This window comes from Prunus dulcis, chromosome 2, assembly GCF_902201215.1.
Source record: "Prunus dulcis chromosome 2, ALMONDv2, whole genome shotgun sequence".
Taxonomy (NCBI): domain Eukaryota; kingdom Viridiplantae; phylum Streptophyta; class Magnoliopsida; order Rosales; family Rosaceae; genus Prunus; species Prunus dulcis.
Window position 1 is genome coordinate 25212436 of NC_047651.1, and position 24070 is coordinate 25236505.

General features: G+C 38.3%; 3 protein-coding genes across 5 annotated transcripts; 1 reads left to right on the forward strand and 2 right to left on the reverse strand.

Annotated features, from left to right (window-relative positions):
- The first annotated feature begins 2377 nt into the window (after positions 1-2377).
- LOC117618721 (histone-lysine N-methyltransferase ATX5) lies at positions 2378-9727 on the forward strand. The gene is made up of 23 exons (XM_034348426.1): positions 2378-3945; positions 4055-4110; positions 4190-4394; positions 4748-4876; positions 5002-5070; positions 5183-5251; positions 5354-5445; positions 5524-5616; positions 5793-5928; positions 6044-6149; positions 6246-6345; positions 6485-6609; positions 6730-6875; positions 7284-7388; positions 7551-7615; positions 7780-7993; positions 8183-8269; positions 8380-8436; positions 8523-8612; positions 8722-8808; positions 8934-9008; positions 9132-9232; positions 9345-9727. Exons 1-23 carry the CDS (start codon positions 2995-2997, stop codon positions 9433-9435), a joined length of 3249 nt encoding a protein of 1082 aa, XP_034204317.1. The 5' UTR covers positions 2378-2994; the 3' UTR covers positions 9436-9727.
- Positions 9728-10588: 861 nt separating this feature from the next.
- LOC117618460 lies at positions 10589-11857 on the reverse strand. The gene is made up of 4 exons (XM_034348024.1): positions 11382-11857; positions 11178-11230; positions 10904-11074; positions 10589-10811 (listed from the first exon to the last, which is right to left on the reverse strand). The coding sequence occupies exons 1-4, from the start codon at positions 11793-11795 to the stop codon at positions 10589-10591; spliced, it is 861 nt and encodes a 286-aa protein (XP_034203915.1). The 5' UTR covers positions 11796-11857.
- Positions 11858-14304: 2447 nt separating this feature from the next.
- LOC117617934 lies at positions 14305-22138 on the reverse strand. 3 transcript variants are annotated; one of them, XM_034347567.1, is made up of 5 exons: positions 21001-22138; positions 17720-18653; positions 15895-17239; positions 15710-15790; positions 14305-15132 (listed from the first exon to the last, which is right to left on the reverse strand). In XM_034347567.1, exons 1-5 carry the CDS (start codon positions 21644-21646, stop codon positions 14440-14442), a joined length of 3699 nt encoding a protein of 1232 aa, XP_034203458.1. In that variant the 5' UTR covers positions 21647-22138; the 3' UTR covers positions 14305-14439. The 3 variants fall into 3 exon arrangements, with proteins under 3 accessions (XP_034203458.1, XP_034203457.1, XP_034203459.1); XM_034347566.1 differs by having other exon boundaries at positions 15895-17269; XM_034347568.1 differs by having other exon boundaries at positions 15895-17269; positions 20996-21108.
- Between the last annotated feature and the right edge of the window lie 1932 nt (positions 22139-24070).

Below are 24070 nucleotides of genomic sequence, written 5' to 3' on the forward strand. Positions count from 1 at the left end.
AAAACCCATCCACCAAAAACACCAACCTTTGGGACAGACGACAGAGGTATCATTTCATGGCAACCCACCCACAATATAAAATAATGAAAATATACTCTGAATTTTCACCATGAGGCAACAAACAAAACCCATTTTTACAAATTTGGGCCTCAAGGTCGGTGTTAAAATTAGGCGGCAGGCCAAGGCTTTGCTCTTCAATTTCAGAAACAGACAAGTTTCAAGTTTCAAACTGCCTAGTCTATCACAAACACCCTCCATCCAATTCGAAAAATTTGAAGACAAGGCCATGTTAGATTTCCATGAAAACAAAGCTCACAACAAAGGATCAATTTCCACAAATTTGTACGAATCAACCGAGTATTAGACTTTGGTCCAACCAACCAAAATATGTAAAGCAGTAAAACTGAACAAGTACAGTCATGTGTGCTTTGTGTTCCAACAAGAACATATGGGAAGATGGAGGGCCCACCAACATAACAGAACATGACATAAGAAGCTGAACGAAACGTTCTATGGTAAGCATAAGCATAAGTTAACCCAAAATATCCCAACATTTCCGTAGCGACATCAGCACAACTCCAACATTCTTGGAAGTTGGAACAAACTCTTTGCTCATACACCATAACCACCAAACATATGCATAACTCAACTCCCATCCCATGTTTGCTCCTCAACTCAAAACTCCATTATTGACTCTGCAAGAACTTATAGAGCACGTTTATATTACAACGGTTTTATCTTCTTTTTCGTTTTACTTTTAATACCTCTAAAATACAAAACAAAACCTTCTTTTGGCCCATTTCTTCTGCTGGCTGGTTGACTTTCCAAAAATTCATGTGGTGCTTCTCTGCACGGAAGCAACACCAAATTCTGTTCATTTTCAAAACCCCTCCACCTAAAACACCAACCTATCGTTAAATCTCAAAAACCCCACCTCACCTTTGGGACAGACAGACCCACGACATACAAATATAAATATAAAACTGTTGACAAGATGTTCTGAATTCACGAGCTATCTGTAGATTATCGATGCAACAAAACACAAAATTTAGATACGGAAATACCAAAATAAAACCCATTTGGCATTTACCAAACTTGCAAGTGAAGAAGTGCAATTAAGAAAGGAAAAACTTTGAAATGGGCCTGAAGGTACCGACCGGCATAGACTCAAGCCAAGGCCATGATGCTCTTCAATTTCAGAAACAGAGGAATTTCAACCCAACACCAACCTTTTACAAAATTTGATTTTCTATCTACCACACAGAACAGACACTGCCCCCATCCAACTCCAAAAATTGAGGCAAGCCCATCTTTGATTCCCATAGACATCTTCGTCTCGTCGAACTTGAAAGTTTCAATTTTTTTTCTTTTCTTTTCAAGTCAACCGTCAAACGAAAAGATGGCTCGCAAAAGGATCAAAAATTTGTGCTAATCAACCGAGTAGAAACTCTGAGAAACCAAAAGCAAAAGGTAAACATAATTTTATACACGAAATACATTCCAATAATGGTAACAGTGACCTGATAAGCAGGACAACCAACATTAAGATACCCAAAATAACCCTACCAAAAAATTGGTGGGAAAATTCGTGATTTCCACTGGTGAAGTTCTTACTCCAAGTTCAAAACACCATCCTTGGTATCATACCATGAAAAACCATCGGGGATAAAAAAAAAGCCAAGATGTATTTTTTTCCATGACCACCACCCCCCAGCATAATAAAGTTGAAGAATTTTAGAAGTCCACCTTTGCCGTATTCCGATGACCACCATCCTAGTACAACCCAATTTGCAGAAATATTTCTTCAACAAATTTTGAATCAAACCCATCAATAATTTCATCTATGAATCTACCCTGTACATCCACAACCCCCACAAAAAAGTCGAAATAATTTCACGCTGCCCACACTGGTCAGTGGCTACCTCCAGCCATATTCGAACTTGCAGCGTTCAAAAACAAGAAAAGCCCATCACAACCAACAACCATCAAGCAATTAAATGAGCCACGCTACTAAAGTTTATAAATTGGTTCGGTCGGTCAATTTAATTCAACACTGGCGTAACCCAAATCAAAACAGAAACAGAAACATAGAAATTGAATGCTACATTATAATTTAAAGTTTCCAACTTTCTTGGAACAACCTTTGCAACATGTCTCTCCCTCTCTGTCTAAAAAAACCATAGAAACCACCTATTAAATCCACAATGGCTCACAAAAATAAACATAACAATGAAACCCCAGCCCAACCAGATTGTCCATGACGACCATGCTCATGACCTTGCCAGAAGAATTGTGCTCTAAACACGTAAGGTGCACGTTAGCCCCTACCACTCTCTCTCTCTCTCTCTCTCTCTCTCTCTCTCACACATCTTACTCTCTAATATAACACTTTGCAAGATAACGCCGACCCGCTTCTCTCTCTCTCTCTCTCTCTCTCTCTCTCTCTCTCTCTCTCCTCCCTACTCTGTCACCCGCCCTATTCCTCTCTTTCTCTCACTAAAAAAATTTCGCACAAAATTAAAAAAAAGAGAGAATTTACAAGACTCCAATTTACTATTTTCCTTCGCTGCTTAACATAATTACATTACAATTTGTGTAAGCAATTTCATATTTTCTCTTCTTTCTCTCTCTGCGCTCTGAAGCAGTTGGAGAGGAACTTCCTGGATAGATCCCTATTTCTCTGTCCGACTCCTTTTGTGAATTTCGATCCTTTTCTTCTAATTCTCAAGCATTCTCTTTGCTCAATTTTTTCCTCTGTATTTCTCTCCTCATTCTCTGTGTTTTTCTCCGGAAGAAGATTCTTCACCAGTCGTTATCGTTTCAATTGCTCTGTTTTGGGGAATCCAATTGGGAATTAGGGTTTATTTGTTTTACTGAGAATTGGGTTTTGATGTGCAAGCAAAAGGGTTTTGTGGGTATTATGTTGAAGTAAGATTTCTTCTTTGGTTTATGGGATTCAGAGATTCGTGGGGTTTCTGAATTATTTTTGAAAGAATGATAATCAAGAAGAACCTCAAATCCCAAATGCCGAGTCTGAAAAGGTGCAAACTCGGCGAGTCAGCGGGTGAGGACGAAGATAACTCGGGCAGGAAGAAGAGGAAGACTAATGGGTATTACCCTCTCAATCTACTCGGCGAGGTCGCCGCTGGTATTATACCGGTCAGTCTTCACGGTTTGCTCGGTTCAGTTGGGGCCGAGAAGGGCTTCTCTGCTTCGTGGTGCACCGAAGTCTCGTGCTCCCCCGAGGTGGAGTTGAAATCGAAGAGCAGAGAGTCAGCCAAAGCGAAGACTAATCGGACGGCAGAAGTTTCGCGGCCGCCTCTGGTGAGGACTTCGAGGGGCCGAGTTCAGGTACTTCCTTCTCGGTTTAATGACTCCGTTATTGAGAACTGGAAGAAAGAAAGTAAGACTAGTTTGCGTGATTATAGTATAGATGAGGAGATTGAGTGTAAAAAAGAGAAAGCTAGCTTTAAAGCCCCCAAACAAGGTAGCCAAAATGCCAAAAAGACACGAAATGCTGAGAGAATTGGATATAACAGTAAGAAGTATTCGGGTTTGTGTGAAGAAGAAGATGAAGTAGAGGAAGAGGGGAGTATGCGGTTTAGAAGTTTAGATATTAGGAAGTATTCGAGCTCACGTAGTACACTCACGTCAGTGCATGAGCAATTGGTTGAAGATGACAAGTGTCCAGTTGCAGAAATTGATGAACAAGATGATTTAGTGGGCACAGTGAGGGCTCCAAAGGAGAGGAAAGATGGATTGTATGGACCCGAAGACTTTTATTCGGGTGATACAGTGTGGGCGAAGCCAGGGAGAAAGGAGCCTTTCTGGCCTGCCATTGTTATTGATCCAATTTCGCAAGCGCCTGAGCTAGTTTTGAGGGCTTGCATACCAGATGCAGCATGTGTGATGTTCTTTGGATACTCTGGGAATGAGAATCAAAGGGTATGAATTACTTTCCATATGGAGTTTTTATCTATATTTATGAACTTGCTCTATTTTCATGTTTAGAAGAGTGACCATTTATTAAAAAAATTTGTATTATCTTGAGCAGGATTATGCTTGGGTCGGACGAGGGATGATTTTTCCCTTTATGGATTATGTGGACAGGTGTGGTTGTTGTCTTACAAGAGCTGGAATTGCAATTTAATAATCGCTTTGTCGTTATGTAATATTTTGCATGATATAGGTTCCAGGCGCAGTCCGAATTGAACAGCTGCGAGCCCTGTGAATTCCAGATGGCAATTGAGGAGGCATTTTTGGTGGAACAAGGGTTTACGGAAAAGTTGATAGCAGATATAAACATGGCGGCAATGTATGATGACTCTCTACTTGGAGGGGTTCAAGAGGCTACAGGTTCAAATCATGATCTCGACTGTCAATTACTGAACCAGGCAAGTTCTCTTAGAGTGCTATTTCCTGTCTTTTAGATTGTGTAATTTCTAGGGCATAATATTGATTGTAGAATTGCTCAAATATCGTCGGAAGATTAATTCAAATGAAATTGATATGGCCGGAGATGAATTTGCTGATGGATATTTGGCTATTGCTTTGCTTTGTTATTGAGAACGCCGCAGAACTGTGTTTCTTTAGCCAAAGAATCCAATAAAGATAGACCTTAGTTGCAAACTATATTTTCTTCTCCTTATTTTTCTCAGCAACAAATTGGAAAGAAGAGGTTTTCTCTGTGATAAAAGACACTTTTTAAAGATTCCCATAGTTTATCGAATTTGGTTTCTGTAAGCAGGACGTATATGGGAAGAAGAGAGACATACGACCCTGTGAAGGCTGCGGTGTTTACCTTCCTTTTAAAATGACAAAGAAAATGAAGGTTTCAACTCCTGGGGATCAATTTCTTTGTAAAACGTGTGCTAAGGTTTGTATGACCTGCCTTGTGTTTGGTGTTCTTATATTAGTTTTCAGTTTTCAGTTCTTAAGGGAACATTTTTCTGTGTTCTGAATATCGTGCATTGTTTTACATTACTTGCAATCGTATTTCAGTTAACAAAATCAAAGCATTATTGTGGCATATGCAAGAAGATTTGGAATCATTCAGACAGTGGAAGTTGGGTGAGGAATCTTACAAGACATGTTTGAGTTATGAATTTATGATTATAATTCCTATTTGTAGATAACTGCAGTTACTTATGAAATTATTGTTATACGTTTCCTTTGTGAGTAGGTTCGCTGTGATGGTTGTAAAGTGTGGGTGCATGCAGAATGTGACAAAATTTCCAGCAACCTTTTTAAGGTCTGTCTATTAGACTAAATATCTAACATTGTTGTTTTCCTCCTTCATAATGAGTGCGAAGAGATTCTAAACTTCCCTTACCACGTTACTTCCTTTTTGAAGAATTTGGGAGGCACTGAGTACTACTGCCCTACTTGCAAAGTGAAATTTAATTTTGAATTATCAGATTCTGAAAAAGGGCAACCAAAAGTAAAGTAAGTGTAATTGAATTTTCATTTTATAAATGCATTGGGTTTATTTTTTCACTAATGATACTAGAGTTTCTGATGCAGATTGAGTAAAAATAATGGTCAATTGGTGCTGCCTAACAAGGTTACTGTTCTCTGCAATGGCGTGGAAGGCATTTATTTTCCAAGTCTTCACTCGTAAGCATAAGATTGAATTTTTTTCATTTTGGTTAGAAATTAAATTTGGAATTAGTCTTGGTGGTTGAATTCTTAAGACTTTTTTCACTTTAATAAGGAAGTCAATTTGATAATTACTTTGGTTTGACATCTGAAAATATTTTATTCATATATACATTTACTTTTTTATGTTTCAGAGTCGTGTGCAAGTGTGGTTTTTGTGGGGCAGAGAAACAAGCACTTAGTGAATGGGAGCGACACACAGGTTCCAAATCAAGAAATTGGAGGACTAGTGTCAAAGTGAAAGGTTCTTTACTGCCACTGGAACAATGGGTTTGTACTATACTTTCAGATTTCTTTGTTTTTCCCCCGTTCAACTGTATGTCTATGCTCTCTCCATTTGGGAATTTGTGACATAATCTTATGGCAATCTCATTTGACTTTGCAGATGCTGCAGTTAGCAGAGTATCATGAAAATGCTATTGTGTCTTCCAAGCCTCCTAAACGGCCTTCTATTAAAGAAAGAAAGCAGAAATTGCTTACTTTTTTGCAAGGTATATTTGTTTTATAATTTGGGGAATTTAATTTCTCATTGCAATAGCCACATGAGCTGATGTACACCAATCGTATTCTTCCAATTGCTTTGACAGAAAAGTATGAACCTGTTCATGTCAAGTGGACAACAGAACGATGCGCTGTGTGTAGATGGGTTGAAGATTGGGACTACAATAAAATCATCATCTGCAACAGGTATCATCAATAAGGTTCATTTTCGGAGTATTCATTGTCAAATGATGACTCAGGACCAACTGTTGGATGGACCTTAGAGACTTAATAAGTTCTGAAGGCATGAAAATCATTTGAATGCTTAATGTTTCTTTTCAATCAGATGTCAAATAGCCGTTCATCAAGAATGCTATGGAGCAAGAAATGTTCGGGATTTCACTTCGTGGGTCTGCAAAGCATGTGAAACACCTGCAGTCAAGCGAGAATGTTGCCTCTGTCCTGTTAAAGGCAAGTTTTTAGAGGGCGTGGATTTGTTGAGTCATGCGGTATCATGTCATGAAGTATCATCTTACTGTCATGATCTTGTATCTTTGATCTGATCTTTTGCTTATGCACTTTTTTCCCCAGGAGGTGCTTTAAAGCCAACTGATATTGAGACATTGTGGGTTCATGTTACATGTGCTTGGTTCAGACCCGAAGTGTCTTTTGCTAGTGATGAAAAGATGGAGCCGGCTCTTGGGATCTTGAGTATTCCGTCAAATTCTTTTGTGAAGGTACTCTTTGTTCTTGTTTCTTTTTGGCTGATTCCAATCCGAACTCATTCATTAGAATGTTTATATACATCACATCTGATCATATAATCGAATTTTTTGGAAAATCCTTGAAGACTTCTATATCTAATTCTCACAAACATGGTATGTTAACAAATGACACCTAACCCTTCACATCCACAATTAGTTTCATTGATACAATATAACAAAATTTCACATATGTTTAAACCACAAAAAATGGAGAGTGAGTTATGTGATAACTAGTTTGACATAGTGGATCTAGAAATGATCCAGAATGTACCATGTCAATGATTGTGAGTCTAGTTTTTCTTTTCATTTTGATCTTATTGACTGCACCCTGAATTATTTAACTGATGCAATCTAAGGGTTACTTGTTCTCATTTGCTTCAGATTTGTGTTATCTGTAAGCAAATTCATGGTTCATGCACACAATGTTGCAAGTGTTCCACTTATTACCATGCAATGTGTGCATCAAGGGCAGGTTATCGCATGGAGGTGAGTTTATTGCTCTTTGTTTGTTCTCATTATATTTGAATTTATTATTTTGTGGTGGCTTCTGGTTTCTGAAGTCGTAGCATCTTAAGGTGATACGTGAATCAGATTATTTATCTTTCTGGTGATACGTGATGCATTTGTCTGTGCATTCTTAATATGCAGTTGCACTGTTTGGAGAAAAATGGAAAACAGATCACAAAGATGATCTCTTATTGTGCTTATCACAGGTGTGGATTCTTTTCTTTTTTCTTCAATTTAAGTTTCCATTCCTCCCTTTTGTCTCTCATATTGGCTTCTGTTCTATTGCCTCTAATTGTTGTCTTTCTTGGACATATGTAAGTTTTTCCTAACTTTTGTCCTTCACAAGCTTACAGTTTCAATTCTGGTGCAGGGCTCCAAATCCAGATACTGTCTTAATTATACAGACTCCTTTAGGGGTGTTTTCCGCCAAAAGCCTTCTCCAAAATAAGAAGAGGCCTGGTTCAAGGTTAATTTCGTCCAATAGAACAAAGCTTGAAGAGGTTTCGACAGTTGAAACTACCGAGCCTGAGCCATTATCTGCTGCAAGGTGCCGAGTATTCAAAAGATTGAAAAATAACAAGAAGGTAGTCTACTCTGATGCCTAGTTACTTACCCATACACATTATAGTGACCAGTAATTGACAGTAAACAATTAGATGCTACTTTGTAATATGTTCCCGCTGCCACTAAAATGGATGGCAAATGGATATATCATATAGATCTGTAATAAGCCTGATCTTTTCTCACTATCTTTTTTTTCTCCTGATGGCTAGAGAGTAGAAGAAGATGCTGTTGCGCACCAAGTGATGGGACATTCCCATCATCCCCTGGGAGCACTTCGAAGTTTGAATACATTCAGAGTAACCTTTTTACCTTTTCTGAATTTGATGGGATAGTATAGTTGTTTCTATCACTTTTCATGTGGGATTTAAAATAATATCAAACTGACGTTCTTGTGTTTCTTCAATAGATAGTAGAGGAGCCTCCAACTTTTTCGTCTTTTAGAGAACGGCTGTACCATTTACAGGCAAATATCTTTCTTATTATCCCTTCAATATTCAATGATCTTAGTTGATTTTCTTACTATTTTTAGGTGTATGTATATGAATGCAGAGAACCGAACATGATCGTGTTTGCTTTGGTAGATCTGGGATACATGGATGGGGTCTCTTTGCACGCAGGGACATTCAAGAAGGAGAAATGGTACAGAATTTGAACATTGAGCTACATGTTTTATTAAAATCATATTATGTTGTTAAGTTTATGTTCTTGAGAAGTTATTCCGTAATGTTGAAGCATGTGTCTGGTTCAGGTTCTTGAATACCGTGGTGAACAGGTGAGGCGCAGTGTTGCAGATCTTAGGGAGGCACGTTATAGATCAGAAGGCAAAGACTGCTATGTAAGTTGAATTCTTTTCAAGTGGTCTACATTTTTACTTTCATAATTGGTTCTTGGTATCTCTGAATTAGCGAAACAACAAAAACAGAACCACTTCTTTTCTCATGGCTCATGTTTACTCTGCAGCTGTTTAAGATCAGTGAAGAAGTGGTGGTGGATGCTACTGATAAAGGAAATATAGCACGCCTGATCAACCATTCAGTAAGTCATTCCGAAGAATGTTAGGGTGCTGCCTTCCTTTTCATAATTTGCTCCTCTACGGTCTGTTTCTGTCATCACTGTCACTCTCATTCCTTACTGATGTGTTGTTTATCTTTAACACAGTGCATGCCCAATTGCTATGCGAGGATCATGAGTGTGGGCGATGAGGAAAGCCGGATTGTACTTATTGCAAAGGCTGACGTAACTTCTGGTGACGAGCTAACGTATGTCTCTCTCTCTCTCTCTCTCTCTCTCTCTCTCTCTCTCTCTCTCTGGGTTACTTTCGAGGAAGCTTAAGCTTAATGTGCATACATATTCCCTTGTTGACTCTGGCAGGTACGATTACTTGTTCGATCCTAACGAGCCTGATGAATTCAAAGTCCCTTGTCTATGTAAAGCTCCCAACTGTCGGAAATTCATGAATTAGTAGGATGATGATGATGATGTTGATGATGAATATATACGCAGTCTCACTCACTCACTCACTTGCACAGGCCAATTGTTTCTCCGCAAGGAACGACACTAACCCCATTCCCCTCCCCTACCCTACCCCTCTGCGGGATCTCACAGTGCATATACCAAATTTGTAATTTTGCCAAGAAAAAAAAGAGCAGAAAAGAAAAGGGAATAGTGTACTTATATTTTGTTTTTTGGACTCACTTTTAAGCTTAATAAAAGCTATAGCTTTTGCCTGCTTTTTGGTTTTGGGCATTTGTGTATATTTCCGTGTGTACCCTTATTAGTGATGACAATAGGTCATTCTTTTATTATTAGTGACGTGGCACCCTCTAAACTCGAAAATGAAGATAAATATAATAATTACTCCAGTTTAAGGGGATGTGGACACCTAATTACAACCGAATTAAATAAAAGAAAAAAAAAATCACAATACAATGATCAGTCCCAATCTCTTGGATTACAGGAGTCCAAGAGATTGTGGCCACCCACCGTTGGATATTAATCCAATGGTTCAAATGATATATATATATATATATATATATATACAGTCCCGATCTCTTGGACCACAGGAGTCCAAGAGATTGTGGTCACCCACCGTTGGATATTAATCCAATGGTTCAAAATGATATATATAAATGCAATATGGCATAAATGATTATTACCCGATTCAAGTCAACCGTTGAATTTACATCCAACGATGAGTGACCATAAATCTCTTGGACTACAGGGGTCCAAGAGATCAGGACTGTATATATATATATGCAATATGACATAAATGATTACAGTCCTGATCTCTTGGACCCCTGTAGTCCAAGAGATTTATGGTCACTCACCGTTGGATGTAAATTCAACGGTTGACTTGAATCGGGTAATAATCATTTATATCATATTGCATTTATATATATCATTTTGAACCATTGGATTAATATCCAACGGTGGGTGACCACAATCTCTTGGACTCCTGTAGTCCAAGAGATCGGGACTGTAAATGATTATTACCCGATTCAAGTTATAAATGAGTGAACCGTTGAATTTACATCCAACGGTGAGTGACCATAAATCTCTTGGACTACAGGGGTCCAAGAGATCAGGACTGATACAATGATTTTAGTTTGAAATAATTATGTTAGTTTAGAGTGTTTGATCATGAGAACGCGGCGTTTTCTTCCAAACCAAGTAGACAGCCATGGGGGATCACCTGAGACAACTCGGTAGCCTGCACTGGAGTACAATTGGCGAGCACCCGAATCATCCTCATAAGCCCGGAGAGCAAGATACTCGAAACCCCATTCAACTGAGAGCATATCACACCCCTTTAGCAGAACACTCCCTACTTTCTTCCTCCTGTCAATCAACTCAAATATTTATTCATCTCTTCATCATGTCAAAATAATCAAACCCAAACCCAGTACAAAACACAAAAATGTAAATAAGACCTGAAACTCTTCAAAACAGCTATCCCAGACACGTAAAGATATTCCTCTGCCTCCGACGGCAGATGCTGAAGCACATCCCGGTCTCTCGACACTGTAACATCCACTACACCCACAAGGTCTTCTTGTGAGTTGGAAGTGTCAAGTGTAGGCTCAGCAACCAAACAGGCATACCTGTGGCATTATGTCTGATCATACTAACATCATCAAAATGCAGCTCCACAAATATGCATGACCTAAATTATGAACCCATTTCCAAATGCATTGCTTTGCTTACCTATTCGGAGGTGAGTTCCTAAGTTTATAAACAAGCCCAGAAAGCACTTCAGCCTGTGTTTGCAGCAGCAATCAAATTAAAAACAAAACCATAATTACATATTTATATATGATTGTTTGGAGTTTGAATTAGACAGGAATTTGAACTGAACTGAAAATAACAACAACAAAAAGGATGAAAAGCAGAACATATTAGATTATAAACCTGGAAGAATTGGAAGAAGAGATCATTGAAGAGAAACACAGGCTCATGGAATGCTTCAGCTTGAACTTGAGCTGCCCTTCTCACCTCATCTCCATTCCTAAACAAACTCCTCACCTTCCAACCAAACTCACTCACCAAATACTTAAACTCTCCCTTTCCATCAATACCAAATTTCCCACTCCCCACAAACCCAACTTCCTCAGCGGCTGATGAGCTTGATGAACTGGTACTGCAGCAATGCACCACACAACAACTAGGCTTACTTTCTGATCTCTCAAACTGCCCCTCAAAATGAATCATTTTCAATTTAGTCCTCCTTGCTGGTTTAGGAAGAGTAGCAGTAAATCCACATGAAATCTCTGCGCAGAGTTTTCCTGATATGTTGGGGTAGCTTGCTGCTATCAAATGAGCCATATTTGCTTTGCTGTTGATTGCTGCCTTTAATGACTTACATCTTTAAATATGTTATTCTTTAAAGTCTGTGCCATTCATTCAATTTTACATTTTCTGCTCTTTGTTTAGTTTATAATAGGAGGGACCGTAAGGGTGACAAAACATTGTTAAAGCAAAAAGATAAGAAGATGTAGGCACGAGTGGTCCTTACTTCCTGCTTGGTTTAGGCCAGAAATAAAGATCCCACGTGGCAGAACTTGGGCCGACCACGTGGACTTGTAAAATAATAGGAACTACCACTTACAGCAGACTTCACTTCACTACCAGTCACCAACTTACCATACATACTACTTGGGTTGGGAGTTGGGACTGGACATAAAGTGCTCTCTCTCCGAATTTTTTTACGTTTATTTCATGCACAGTTTTTAAAGTTCAAAGCTTTTCTGTTTTTCTTTGTGACTGAATTAAATTTCAGCCATTAGACTAACAGAAATTAGAAAACTGATATTGTGATTTTCAACATTGAGTTTACGCATAACAAACATCTTAACGTATCATATATACATAAAAGTTAGATATTAAATGAAAGCTCAATAAGATTGAAATTTACAAACAAAAAGAAAGATTTAAAGTTAGAGCCTTTAAAAAGCCTCCATGCGTGCAGCTTGTTCATGTTTGCTGCCACTTGCACTAGGGCTTGGACTTGCATGGTTAGACCCATTGGTCACACTTACTTCCCCCACTATTATTTCCATCTCTCCTTTCTTCAATTATTTCTGCTCTCCGTTAACCCGAAACGACCAAACTTGAACAAGATCTTTTTTTTTTTTTTTGAGATGATTTACTTCAACCCACTGAGTTCTCAACACACACATTATGCTGTGGTTTTTCCCGTTCTTCTTTTTCATGTCCCACCGCCTCAAGTTTACATCTCCTTGTACAAGACCAGGGTCTGTCAGTTGAACATTCATTGTCTCCTCTTTCTCAAGCCTACCTCTCTCATCGTCTTCCAAGAAATCAGTCGACGAGACGTGATTTGGTTCAGAGGCATTGACATCCTGTTACCACTCGTTTCTAGATCAGTTTTGGTCAGTTCCTTCTCTATCACCAAAGCCACTTTAGTACCACCCAAACTGTCAATTTTTCTCTTGAATGCTTCAGGCAAGTCATGATGAGCTGATGAGGAAAGACTACTTGGTTCTTTTCTTTCCTCTTCGGAGTGATCTTGTTGACCAAGCCGTTGCCTTTATTGATATTTTTCTTCTTCAACCTCATCATCATCTTCTGCTTCTTGCATTCCGCAGGCGCCCAATCAGTACCACCATCATCATCTATGCTCTGAACTTTTATTTTCAAAGAAATAGTCTTTCTCACGGAAGCAATAGCAGAGTGGCGTAAGCTTTGGTCCATCAGAGGACCTTTGTTTTTAGGCTCTGTTAGTGCAGGCTTCTTCGGAAGAATATATCATTTGTATTAACTCGTCTGACATCCAGGCCCAGGCCCCGTTTCTGTACAAAACATTCTGGCAGTTGGGTTTGCTGAGTGTCCAAAGACACCTCATCCATGCAAGTTTCTTAATCAAATTGGGAATATAGGATTAAACTTTTTTTTTTAAAGTAAACAATGTTACCCCCGTATATTAGATTATTTTTTTTTAAAAATCCATCTCATCTAAAATTGATTATTTCCAATGGGTTAGTCAATAGAATTAATCTTTTTTTCTTCTTTTAAGGGTAAATTTTTATGTTTTTCTCTAATTCTCCTCTGACAATCTGCATGTATAAAATATAACAGAAGTGATTTAAGGTTAGGAAGCATTCATCATAGAGCGATCCTTAACCTGAAATAATCAATTTTTGCCTAGTCTTTCAACAATTTTGAAAAGAATTTAATTGAAAGAAAAATCTATCATCCATCCAAACGGACAGGGTAAATCTGTGCGAGAAACTATTTTAATGCTAAACAAAAAAACCAAATAACCAAAAAATAAAAAATCCTAACCCACAAAGCATGTGTGTATATTTAATGAGACAACAGAAGAAAAATAAAACAAAAATTAAATCATAGATAATATGTGGATTGAGAAAACGACTGGTTTTATCCTACTGTTAGAAACAGAGAGAAACTAGCAAATAAAACAAAACTCAAGACTAGCTCTTTTTTCTCTCTTTTTTTGGGTACATTGGGAATTAGTTACTGATCCCAGTCCCAGTTTCTTATCTGCATGCAGCAATCTCATAACGAAACACTTAAAAAACATATTGATGTGAATTAATTATTGCTAAGAACCACAAACTTGACAAGTATGGTATGCGTATGGGTGGAAGAAGAGAGGATAAGCAAGTAGGGAAGCAGAGAAAAAGCATACCATGCCAGAATTTCAGGTAGCAAATTAGTGGTTTTGAAGAAAATGGTGATAATGCAGGACAATCAAAAACAAGAAACAACAAACAGTAAAGGAAGTTAACGCAACAAAGAAAGCTAAGGCGAGGGCTGGAAGAAAAACAAACATTATGGACCAAGCTCGAGGGGCAGAAAAAACCATATTTTGATTTTATTTCCTTGCTGAAACGAGAAGCCACAGAAAATAGCATGAGCATGATGAACTTAAACGCAATAAAAGTAAGAAACAAAAAAGGAAACATGGTTATAGATAGAAATTGTCTCAATGTGTACTTTCAGGAGAATGATGTATCCGACTTAAAATTACCGAATCAGACTCATTAGACCCAGACATCAAAGCCTCACAAGCCTTGGCCTTTGGGGATCCCTCTGGTATTACTAAAGGACCAGTTATTGCATCAGCCGCACCTTCCTTTGGGTAATTAATAGAGTTATCATCTTCAGTCTTGCTAATAACATTCAAGTCGTTACCAGCAGCAGGTAAAGTGGAGGTAGCAAGAGCCGAGTTATCAATCGATGAGAAACCATTTGCATCCCCAACCTCTAATTTCACCGGCTCAGAGGAGTAATCCATTTCCACCCCATTTAAAAGTGTTTGAGGCTCTCCTGCATTGCTTCCACTATAATCTTCAACTCGCATTTCCAACTTAGGAGAAACCAGGCAGATATCGTTCTGCACCTCGGGACTGGGTGTTGGCACCAGCACCTCCGGTTTTTCCTCAGCACTATCAGTTGAAGCAGTGACAACATTCTTCTCATCTAAACTTGACAGGGGAGCATCTGTCATTTCTGCATCATAAGTAGGGACTAACTCCTCTACTTTCTCCACATCACAAGGGACTTTTGCTTCCAAATTCTCCTGCTTAGATCCTAATATAATATCCAGTGTTCCACCAGCGATAAATGGCAAGCCTCTTATTTCCATCCTCTGCTTCTTGTAAAAATTCATAGCCTTCTGCGAGTCAGAAAACAATATGTCAACCAACTAGGATGCAGAACTACCAACTAGAATGAAGTTCAGGGTAGTATTTGATGGCCAATTCATATTGAAGCACTAAAAGAAGACAAAGTAAAGCGTCAAAGTAAAACCAAAAATTAGAAACAGTGGTAAACATTTGGTAATCCATAGAGTAATTTAAAAGAGAACTAAACAACCAACCAATAACCAAGATACATTAGAAAAACAGCTCTCAACTTGGTTTGAAAACATACCAGGAAATATAACAAGTGAACCAATACATACAAAAAGGGGTATGATAATAATTCCAACCAAATAATAAAGCACGAGAATTATGGAAGTATTTTCTCTTGCCCATGCATAAATTCAATATCCTGATTTTCCAAGCAACAGAGAGAGGCGAGATTCCAGTTTGTTTTTTTCAAAGAAAAAATCAAAATCAGTATTTTCATACCACTACTTGCAGCCTCAGGTAATTACAAACAATACAAATGAACGGATAATTTAACGGTATATGAACAAGATATCAATATAGAAAGAAGTGTTTAACATTATCATTCATCATAAAATATACCTGAAAGACAGAATCCTTCAAAGGAGGAAAAAGTGAGGAAGTCGAAAAGGTTTTGGATGGTCCCAATCCAGCCCTTGCACCCTGTATAACATTAGGAGAGAAGATGCAAAGATACAATAGCATTCAGTAAGACTAGATTCTATAAGGAAAAACAAACAGAACAAATTTTTGCAAAGAATCTGCACCTTCAAAATTGTAAACGTTGTAGCATCTACATCAACAGTGGAACTCCCGTCAGTATCCAGTATGCTCATACACTGGCTATACAGCTCAGGATGAGCAAGGTCTGCTGAAATGTCAAGCTTGGAGAGATAATAATGACTTAAACAAGGGACATCATCGCTTGGCGATTTAGAGCGAACAGGTGACTTCTCATGACCAAGTTTAGACATAGACTCCTTTGGAGGAGACGTTACAATGGACCTTGTTTCAACAGTTTTAGCAAGAACTCCATGATCCAGGTTATCTTCGTGATGAGATATCTGACCTGCCTGCCCAGCCACAGCATCATCCACAAGGGCCTGCACGGGATAATCATCCTTCTGAGCTGGGGAGGGCAAGTCCCTTTTCACATCATTGTTATGTACTTTCCATGTATCAGAACTGGATTCCCATCCACGAGCATTCATTGGATGCCTGTTCTGATCCCATTCGGCACCCCCATACATGTGAGTCTCATCCCTAAAGGCACCATTACTCCCATCCCATAGATGCAAGTGAGAAGGACCTGAACCATCCATCATATTCTGCCACCCAAGTGGGCGCAAATGACTGGAAAATCTATCAGCATCAGAAATATGATAAGGAATCCCAGAGTGGTTAATTTCCATTGAAGGTCTAACACCAAAAATTGGTGGAGCTGGAAACTGAGGTAGCATCCCTTGAAAACCACCATGAGGTGCTCCATGTTGAAAATGCATGAAGCCATTTGGAAGTGGTGCCGTCCAGTTTGGGACACCCCTCCATGCATTACCATGCCCTCGAACCAAATTGGGATCACTACTCCTTCTATAACGTGCATTGGAATTAACTCTACCATCTTCTTCCAATGAACCAACAAAAGAAGGGCTGTCAACTCCGGCCCTGAAATTGGGATGAGGAAACAAAGATAAATTATTCTGACTACCCCTATTGTGAGCAGATGAATCAGCTGGCGATGAGTCATCCACCAAAGGCTTCTCTGATGGCAAGTCCCGACTAAGTCTATCCTCGGTATTAGAGAAATCTCTATTATCAATGGAAGCACCGCTTCTCCGACCTGTTTCTTCAATGTCAAGACTCCGTCTGACACCAGTTCTGTTCGTGTACCTACGGTCAATATTTGATGATGAAGGAGATCTTTCCATCAAGGCCAGAGGTGAAGCCTTAGAACTTGCACACTTTTCATTTGACAGCTCCCCTAAATGGCCATCATCCATTTTAATGGGTTTTTCCATGGATCTGTACTTGGAACCTCTTTCTGAAACTCCAGAGAGACCAGATCCATCTCTGGGAGGAATTGCTTTGGTCCTCTGCTCTGCCGCAGAATCCCTATACTTCAAATCATCTGGATTCAGATACCTTTTAACAGAAGAAAAATTATGGTAAATTACTATATAACACAAAAATGCCTCCAAAAATAACATGGTTAAAACACAACCACAAATTCCCTTTACAACATTGAAAATATTTACACATGGATTCTTTCATACTTTTATGAGGTATAATAGACAAAATTATTCGTCTTCACAACTGCTCTGCATGGATATCATAAATTCTAAATGTAAACCAAATTAACGCTTACAATATTAAAACAAGTCACATCTTTTCACCGATAGAAACATGCAAAAAATATATATATATTAACAGAAGATGAACAAATATGCAAATGCATGATAACCATATGAATCCGAGATATGCCAACTCTAATAACATTTTCCCAATTACGTAAGGAATGTGTGTGTGTGTGTGTGTGTGTGTGTGTGTGTGTGTGAGAGAGAGAGAGAGAGAGAGAGAGAGAGAGAGAACTACCTGTACTCATCCATGCCAACATGTGAATTAGAACTAGGGGAGGTCCTCCGCTTATTGCTGCTCAATATAGCGTCTGCATAAGCTTGCCTCAACTGAGATCTTCCCTTATTAACATCTGACTCAACTCTATCACCACTTGATGACTTCTTTTCCAGGTCAGAGTACCGAGCTTTGATGCCTCTAGACTTAGTATCACTACAATCATCACGATCATCCGGGGATCTTTTCTTTCCCCTGCTACTATCTCTGTATCTCATGCTGCGATCATCAAGATGTGACCCATCATAGTCCCGGTCATAATCACGGTCGCGATCTCGATCACCATCTCTGTCACGTTCACGACCACGATCACGATCACGGTCATGATTGCGATCTCGCTCACGGTCCCCATCCCGCTCACGATCCCAATCCCAATCACGATCGTAATCACGGTCACGGTCACGACCATGATCCCACCCATGTTCACGTTCACGATCATGGTAGCGGTCACGATCGCGGGCATGATATGAGTCACGGTCCCTATTGCGATCGCGATCACGATCATGCTCTCCTTTGCGCTCACCATCCTGAAGCTTGGATCTCTTCAGTTGCGTTTCTGTCATATCTTTTTCTTCCCTTAAATGCTTATCATCAGACTTGCTGCTAGGTTGATCTTTTGTAAGGCGTTCATCTCTTTGCTTGTCATCTCGGTGCTTATTGTCCCTATCCATATCTTCCCGATATTTTTCTCTGTATCTCTCATCCTTCCGCTTCTCATCTTTCTGCCTGCCATCCCTGCCAAAATCATCCCTAGAAGATAATCGACCATCATTGATGTCTTCAACATCATCTAGATGCTTATCCCCATCACCAAATTCATCTCTCCTTTTCCTCATCCGTCTCTCCATATGGTTCTCTGACTCGGGACTTTCCAACTCATTTCGTGCATTTAAATCTGCAACACCACAAAGATTAAGACATAAAATTGTGTTCCAAAATAAAGTTGAATTCACAAAATCTAATTCCAATAACAGATTCATGTACAGATTGTCAACCCATAAATATTAAAATGTAGGATAATGTGGAAAAAGGTATAACATGGAACCCTCTCTTCCTAAACAATATGATCTGACCTCTTTACCTCTACATTTAACAGCAGTAATTTTAACCAGAAATTAACACCACTAATTGGTGGCTTCATGAAAATAGTTCCATTTCCAAACAAATATTAAATGTTCACTAAAAATGAATCAGTTAAGGGCAAAAATTAATGTTAACATGACTGACTGGATAAACCCTTGCACACATATAACAGTCTCTCAACTTCATTAAGTTCCTAAACCCGTTCAAGTCATCAAAATTAGGGTTTATCGCCCGAAATTTTGAAAGGAAAAAGGGGTTATAAATCAATGAATAGACAGGCAATGCAGTGAAGAGTTGGAATCCACGTCTTCAAAGTAAAAAAGGAAAACCTAGTCACAACATCTCAAAACAAATAACACAAAAGAGGGGGAAAAGAGAAGTTAAGAAACTAAATTGATACACCTTGTTAAGGAAAGATATTGGAATTACAGATAAAGGAAATATGATACCTCAGATAGACAAGTAATACAATTATAACTCATAAACATCTGAATAAAAGAAACAGAAACCAGACTCAAATCAATTTTTTCCATCTTCATGAGAGCAGGCCAACCATTTAAATAATCAACAAGAAACCAATAGTATGTTTTCCTTAATTTTCACTCCAAAGTCATTGGAAATTAAGGAAAACAGCTAAACCTCCAAATCGCTCAAGAGTATGTTTCAATCCCACCTCAACTCCAAGAATGTTGAAAAGTAATAGCAGATAGGTTAGTTTTACAGACTCAATTCGGACGCCCACTGCACTATCCCATGCAACCATCCATATCTTAGAAATGAGAGTTAACGAATCAAATACATTTATTTTCCGAATCTAGAGTTGAAACAGCAACGTCAAGTAGACCAATGAGTATTTGCCAAGTCATATGTTAGATAACCAAACTCAACCTCAAGCAACATGGGTCAATCCAACATGGCACCTCATTGTTAGTTTCTGAAGAAATAAATATTAATTGAATTGTCTCCACTGTACATTTGGCAAGTACAAAAATAAATCTGAGCACAACGGTCAAGGACAAATTTCCACAGAAAGCCTATTGTATTTAAGTGACTAATAACTTAAAATGACCAGGAATGTGATTGTCAATATAAAAGACCAAACTAGGTCCCACAACAAAGCTGAATTGCAGCATCCACTAGATATGAAATATTACGAGCAGCCCTAGTAGTGAGCACTTTCAGATCATCCACTCAAATGACAATAAACGCCATTATACAGAAATTTTCACACATTAAGGATTGTGATACGTTTTAAAGGTGCATGTGTAATTGTGTTTAAGGAGAACATATTCAGAATTAAACTTTCCGCTTCTAGTCACTCATATTTATGATCTACAATGTATCAAAAATCTAATCTTAACAGGATCTTCCCCTTCAAAAATCTGACTTCAATCACACTGATCTTTTTTCGGTTCAAATTGTGCTCGAAACTCTTTCTAATCCAATATGGCACACTCCAAATTTTTATTCCTCTCATCTAATCCTTAACCCTGTTGAAGAATTCAACATCCAATGAATTTTTTTTTTGCAATCTCCTAAATGATGTTCTTAATTTTCTTTGCTTTTTGAAAGGAATTCCTTATCCTATCTTATATCAAATTTAAGTTCCAAACAAATAGGAACTATAGCCAAAACCCCCAAACCTAAGACACCTTATCACTTGAACGAACCTACCCCCAAGCTATCACATTTCGCATTCTCATTCCACATTACATGAGTTTGAAATTTTTTTTTTTTTAAGTAGTATATCAAATGGTCCTTGATAGTGAATTCTGAAATCTGAATTGGACGATATGAAGGTTACTCAGATACATAGTATCCCATTACTAAGCTATACCATGGTTAGTATTTCAATGCAATTATAGTTCAAATAAAGCATTACAATCAAATAAAGATGGATTAAAACATAATGGTGTATTTATACTATCATCCATCGCAAAATTACAAAAAACTACGATGAACTAAACTGAATGCAAAGTCAGCATCTTAGAAACTAGCAACATTCTCTTATGCATAAACGTGAGAGGGGAGGGGAACAAAACCGTAAGCATATATCCATATACAGTTAACTACTCATGATAAGTAACATATTGCTAGCAAAAATTCTATAAAGTCGTACAAAATACACAATAACTAACAAACCCATTCAGTTACCTTACCAGTTTTTTCATTGACCTGCTTTGCGGGAACTCGTTGTTCATCGCCACTGACCAATCTCTCAGTTCTCCCATCTTTACCTTTCTTTTCCTTCTCCCTCTCCCTCTCCCTCTCCCTCTCCCTCTCCTTCTCTGCTCCACCACCTTCCTTACCTTCCTTTCGAATCGAGTCCTTATCCCTATCCCTATCTCTATCCCTATGCTTCCCTTCACCCTTTCCACTACTACTAGTACTCTTCTTCACCTCACCGCCCTCTGCGTACAATTCCACACTCTCATCTCTTTTCTTACTCTTGGACTCCCCCGATGCCTTCGATGACTTCTTCGACCCCTCACCACTTCCTCTGTGATCATCCTCGCCGCCATTCCATCTATCCCTCCCTCCGTAATCAACCCTCTCCTTGCGCCGCTTAGACGATACTAAATCCTCAGAATACTCCCCATTACCGGAGCCACCATACGAGTCTTTCCCATCCTTCAAATCAAGCTTCCGCTTCTCAGTGGAGCCTGAATCCTTTGAAACCCTAACAACACCACTCTCTTCCTTGCTCTTCCGATCCTTTAAGCTCGAATCTTTCTCCGAATCCGAGTACTCCCTGGCATCCCTCGAGCTATGCTTACTTGATTTGTGCCTTGAACTCCTCGGCATCACTGCGAAACACTCAAAACCCTAACCTTGAATCCTCGAAAGGTACCAAAATCTCAAAAATTCAAAATTTTAAAATAAAACCCTGATATCTCTCCTAACAAAAAATTGAACTCTGAAACTGAATAAGGAAACCCAGATTCAAATTGCTGAGATAGACTCGGTGCTCAGATTAGAGACTGAAACCCTAATTGTAAGGAAATGGAATACTCCAATGACCAAAATTGAAAACCCTAATTGTAAATGAAGTATACAATTTTCGAGGGTTGAACCAGCCGCAGAAAAATCTAACTGAAAGGGTAGAGTAGCCGGCGGCCGGAACCGGAGATTACGGATCGCCGAGGAGTAGACGGTGAATGGGTGTGAGATTGGGATCGAAGATGGTGAAGATTACGTCTGAGAGAAAGAGAGACTTTTGGCGTCGGTTGGGGATAAATGTGGAAAAACATGTGATGTTAGAGAGAGAGAGAGAGAGAGAGAGAGACTGAAAGCGAGCAAAGACGCGAAGGCTTTCTGTTTTTTTGTTTATCGGATTCGGAGAGTTAATGAGACTCAGAGACGACTTGGTGGACAGATTGTGTTTTATCTGACACGATTGCCCTTAGGATTTCTAGTTTATTTCGATTCCCTTTAGGATTCGGCTGATTCTAATTTTTTCTAATCCAACTTAAAAATAATAAATAGATGAATAAGTACTTATCTTTTCCTTCCAAGTAGAAAATGTATTGATAACAACTAAAAATAATAATATAATTAAAAATGATTAGTTGAGTGCAGACAGACCTGAACTTAGTGAAATTGGTTAGAAGGAATGTGTTTTTCACTTACCCGAGTTCGAAAAATAGATTATCGCTTGTATAAAAAAAAAAAAAATTAATTGAGTTTTTTATCTTCAAAATAACTCCCCTTTAGGATCACAAGTAGGGTGTGTCATTTTGCTTTTCTGATTTTATTAAATTAAGATCAGACTATAATTCATAAATCGCATGAGTTTACAAACAAATTTATTGATGCAAAGGTAAAAATAAATATTAAAAAAAGGGGGGCAACTTAATAGGGAAAGAAAGAATGAAGGAAATATAAATGAAAATATATCTAACTTGGTCATGGAAATTTTGTGCTTGCCGGGAGAGCAGTAGGGATTTGTTTGTGGATTTTTTGAAGCCATATAAAGACAAGATGTACGGTGGAACAGTATAGTACTAGAAGAAGAAAAAAAACTGAAACATTACAGTCCTTCCTTGGTCATGGAATTGCAACTATTTTGACTGCTTTCTTAACTCAACAACAATTATGAGTTTCAATATCTTGAAAAGTTGTCAAACCCATGAAAACGAGTCCTTCTGAATGTAGCATTAAGCGAATTAACTTTAGTAGCCAGCCCGCAAGTATATCCTTGATTTCAGTGCAGCCAATAGACAATCATGCTTATGATTGTATATAAGTAAATGAAGTGTTCCGTACTAGTTTAAACTAGAAGTTATTCGAGTTAATGTAATCTTTTATGCTTCTTGAGCAATTCTAATATCTTCTCCAATTAAGTTAGTAGCTAGCTACTCGATTAATTCTAATTAAAGAACTGCTAATGCATTTCTTTAGTGCTTGGACATGAGAATGAGATCACCTCCAATATTGTCCAATTAAAAAAACTCACACACGGAATGGAAGGAACCCTAATGTAAACGTTTATGCGAATTATGTTCCATCCGGAGGTGAGGACTTTGTTTGACCCAAAAGGCCACGGAATTGATCTCTGTCCATAGTGAGTAGGGTGCAATGGCCACTAGTGATTAGGAGACAAACCCATATACTATTGGGCCAATATCAGGAGCAAGTATGTATTATAAATTATAATATATAGTGGACCCATGAAAAGTAGACCCATTCTTTTGTTGTTGGGTCACATTGATTTGATCCCAACTTTAGAATCGACGCAATTTCAAGGATTATATTACCGTTTGGTAATTTTAAAAAGGTACTTTAAATCCTTTTCTTTTCTTTTTGTACCAACGGCACTATAAATTCATTAATTTTTTTTTTGGATTCAAACGATATTGAGGGATGCGTTGTCAAACACACATATTGTCAAGGTGCTATGAGACTTCAAATCTTTAAGTCAATATTATTTTTACTAGACTAGATCCTGTTAGATAAATTTATTATTTATTTATTATTTTTCCTCATGAATTTTGTGTTCTCTAACTCAACTTCATTTATGGCATGTTTTTTTAGAAAAGATAGTATTTCATTAAATTGAAAGGAGCATTACATAGTAAGAACTAGCATGTTAATGGTGGCCTCGTTAAAACCTTTTCAGAGAAACAAAATCCCGGAATAAGAAAAAGTATCACTCATGCTATTGACTAAATAGAAGAGCCAAACAACTTAGAGCAACTCCAGCGAGGAGCCCAAGTCAGGCTGGGAGGA

Coding starts and splice junctions, on each gene's coding strand:
- LOC117618460 (XM_034348024.1), bottom strand. CDS start 11,795: ATGGCTCATTTGATAGCAGCAAGCTACCCCAACATATCAGGAAAACTC. Junction 11,075..11,177: donor AGGAACTCACCTCCGAATAG/GTAAGCAAAGCA, acceptor ATAATGCCACAG/GTATGCCTGTTTGGTTGCTG. Junction 10,812..10,903: donor GCTGTTTTGAAGAGTTTCAG/GTCTTATTTACA, acceptor GTTGATTGACAG/GAGGAAGAAAGTAGGGAGTG.
- LOC117618721 (XM_034348426.1), top strand. CDS start 2,995: ATGATAATCAAGAAGAACCTCAAATCCCAAATGCCGAGTCTGAAAAGG. Junction 7,389..7,550: donor GGGCAGGTTATCGCATGGAG/GTGAGTTTATTG, acceptor CTTAATATGCAG/TTGCACTGTTTGGAGAAAAA. Junction 7,616..7,779: donor TCTTATTGTGCTTATCACAG/GTGTGGATTCTT, acceptor ATTCTGGTGCAG/GGCTCCAAATCCAGATACTG.
- LOC117617934 (XM_034347566.1), bottom strand. CDS start 21,646: ATGCCGAGGAGTTCAAGGCACAAATCAAGTAAGCATAGCTCGAGGGAT. Junction 18,654..21,000: donor GCAGGTCAATGAAAAAACTG/GTAAGGTAACTG, acceptor GTGGTGTTGCAG/ATTTAAATGCACGAAATGAG. Junction 17,270..17,719: donor GTTGGCATGGATGAGTACAG/GTAGTTCTCTCT, acceptor TTCTGTTAAAAG/GTATCTGAATCCAGATGATT.